Source organism: Apaloderma vittatum, unplaced genomic scaffold (assembly GCF_000703405.1).
Source record: "Apaloderma vittatum isolate BGI_N311 unplaced genomic scaffold, ASM70340v1 scaffold13146, whole genome shotgun sequence".
In the NCBI taxonomy this organism is placed as follows: Eukaryota; Metazoa; Chordata; class Aves; order Trogoniformes; family Trogonidae; genus Apaloderma; species Apaloderma vittatum.
The window spans coordinates 229,099-232,295 of record NW_009722463.1 but is presented as its reverse complement, the minus strand read 5'-3'; the positions used below and the strand labels follow the sequence as shown (position 1 = coordinate 232,295).

Genomic DNA, 3,197 nt, shown 5'->3' with positions numbered 1-3,197 from the left:
GTGGCAAATAAGAGTGACCAGTAAATTAAATCATTGATATTGTGTGAATATGGGAACAGAACGTACATGGAGGGAGAAGGATCGAGTAGGAAGTGTTTGGAACAGCTTAACACTTATTTTAAAAATGAATATAGACATTGTAAAAGGCGGAGGGAGACCAGCGGTGAAAGAATATCGTCACCTTTGGCAATTTTTGTACAAATTTCTGACAGTAAAAGCTTTTGAATTCAGCTCCACTTATTAAAATGTTTAGCTATCGTGCAGTTCTTACTGTCTCATGCTCTAGGATAAATACCTGGCTTTAGCACAGGCGATGCAAACTTTGAATAAATGAGAGCAGACGTGTCCCCAGTTTTGTGCTGGGAGCACAGAGAAATGTCAGTGTTAAGCCAGTTTACGTTTAAATTGTGTCTGACACTGATGTGTGATAAATGCCTCGTGGTGTAATTGTCTGTATATTGATATTAATTTTCAGTAGTTCCTCCCATGAACCTCCTGGCCAGCTGGAAAAAATGACCTTCTATGCACCCTGTACGAATTAAGATGCCCTCATCTGGGAAAACTGTTAGAGAATTCGCTGCACATCCCTTTGTGCATTTAAATGATTCCCTTTAAATGATTCCTGACACTGAGCTTACAGCTGACGCCATCCTTCCTGCCTCAGCCCCCGAGATATCCCTCTAAAGATATTTGACAATCTCCTTTGAATCTTAAGCGCTTTTCTAGCTCTTTGCAGAATATTGTATTCCTGGCTGGTATTTATAATCCAGCAGCAAGGGAGATGGCTGTGGCTTTTGCAGAGGTATATTTACGTTTAGCTTGAGGTTAGCTGAATTCTCCAGTCTTGCTGAAGAATGAAAAAATCGAGTCGCTTGAAGGCCCAAATTGTTGGAGGGAGTGAGTCACGGCCATTCTTCTCTTGTGTTGCATCTCCACCTCCGTGCACCACAAATAATGAACAGGGAGGAAAACACGGGCTCCCTTGGTTTGCTCGCGCCAGAGGGGTGTGCTGTGAGCGCGGTGCAACGCTGCTTTACTCCTCTGCATGCTGCAAAGTCTACACCTTGCACTCTGCGTTTGTTTCCCATTAGGATGCTGTTTTCTCCCCCTAGTCTCGGTTTAATAAAGTGGCAATGTTATTAGTTGTGATGTGCACAGCCAGAAAGCTGAACTGTATACACACTTGGTAAGTTTTCCTTGCCAAACTAAAACTGGACACCAGTTACGACTTAAACATATTTCTTGAATTTAAGTCAAGATTCAATCAAGGAATCTTAACCATGTCTGTTACATTTTGGCTAAATGTCATCTCTTTGAGAAGCCAGTTTTATTTCCAGCTGGTAGGTGCATCCTAGTAACATTTTAAGAATTAACTAGAGCTCTCTGGGTTATGGAGGTGGAACTACCTGAAAATTAGGAGCCGTTTGCCTGAGGATGTATCAGATCCTCAAGCAGCCTGATACCCGAGTCCCTGCAACTTGACTTGGTATCCAGGATTTTAGTGGCAATAACTGGAAATTCTCATGTGTTAGGTTTTGTCCTGAATATCAAGGTTGAGACCTGTTTTTATAATTAAGATTTTACTTTTTGAGCATGACCAGTATCTTTCTTATTTCAGTTTCCTGGATATTTTGGATGATAAAGGCTTATGAGAGACTGTACACTCCTGTTACTGCAGGTTTCAGTCATATTTGCTGCATGTACAGATTTCTTTCCTTACCAATTCCTTTTCTTTCTTGCTGTATTTTATACATTATGTTCTAGGTTGGCCTTAACCACATGAAAGAAAATGCAGTGCTGAAGTCCAGTATGACACAAGAAGTTAGTGTTTTGGGTTTTTTTTGTTTGTGGGTAAGTTGAATTCTGATTAGGTCCCTCATTAATGATTTACAGACAAAAATACAGAGCTTAAAAGAGAGAAGTAGAAATAAGCTAACCCTATGAGATCTGCAAACATGTCTGAAAAACCAGTTTGCATTGCTGATTTTGAAGAATATGCAAAAAAATTCCTCCCCAAATCAGTGTATGATTATTACCGATCTGGAGCAGATGACCAGGAAACGTTAGCTGATAACGTAGCAGCGTTTTCAAGGTAGGTGGATGATTTAAGGCTGGGGTGGGAGGTAGGGGGTGTAGATTTTTTTATTAGTAGATGTGGTAATAGATTTATTTTTTTTTTTCTATGTGAACAGAGCTCAATTTTTCTGGAACTTTTTTTTGTCTTTATCAAAAAGACTCAAATCGTTTCTCCCCTTTCACTCCTCCACCTAACATTTTCTGTCAAAAAGCAGTCCCTAAAAGCCATTAGCATCTTTTTAGCTTTACCTGCATTTTATTTCTGTTGTTAACATAAATTCCCTAAAGAGTCCTTCAGCTCTAATATTTAATCAGCTGATGAAACTGTAATTTCTACATTTTGGGCTATAATGCTAGTGAGGATTTTTTGTGATGGAATTGTACTTTTTAGGTCACGAGTCAGTTTTGCCTTTGGCTTGTTCTTCCTAGACTGAATTAGTTACGCAGCCTTCCCTGGGTAAGTGCTTGTACAGCCTTGCTAGATCGGAGGGGCATAGCTTAGCAGAAAGGAATTGCGTATCCTGGCCCCAGAGTGAGTCCTGAAAGCTCAGTCCTGGGTGGCCAAGCCATGCCCGGGGGGTTTCCAGCAGGAGGATGACTTTTCACAAGGAAATATTGTAAAAGATGGGAACTGTTATAAACCATTTTGGACTTAGACTGGCTCCCTGAACTGTTGTCAAAACCTAGACTCAGGTTAACTTTCGTCTTGAAACTACAAGTTCAACACAAAATCAGTCAGCATTTGCTGCCAGGTTTGGTCAGAGTGTCAAAGCTCCTGTCAAATCACTTTGGGTCCACCATCCCCTGAATCTCTGCTGCTGCTCTGCCACCGGGGCGTCAGTCCAAGCGCTGCAGAGTTGAGGAGGCAGCTGGAGGCTGAGCCCCATCTAACTGCTTGAACAGCTGCTGCCTTCTCTTTCCTTTGGGTGCTGTGTTGGCGCAGAGATTTAACTCCCCCTCCCTGCACTTGTCTCTGCTAATCTCTAAAGGCTTTGTCTTTAGTTCTGAGTCTGACAAACTGAAACAAGATTTTTCCAATTTCTTTAGTCTTTCACCCTCCCCACTTTGCTTTTGTGCTGTAGAGAGGTGATCCTACTTACTGCTCCCCTTGCCTTCTCGTG

General features: G+C 41.7%; 1 protein-coding gene across 1 annotated transcript in view; it reads left to right on the top strand.

Annotated features, from left to right (window-relative positions):
- The first annotated feature begins 1,951 nt into the window (after positions 1-1,951).
- Positions 1,952-3,197, top strand: part of HAO1 (hydroxyacid oxidase (glycolate oxidase) 1) — a 23,887-nt gene continuing 22,641 nt past the window's right edge. The window contains exon 1 of the mRNA XM_009871789.1: positions 1,952-2,092. Coding sequence (XP_009870091.1) covers positions 1,956-2,092 — 137 coding nt within the window. The 5' untranslated portion in view covers positions 1,952-1,955. The remainder of the gene's footprint in view (positions 2,093-3,197) is intronic.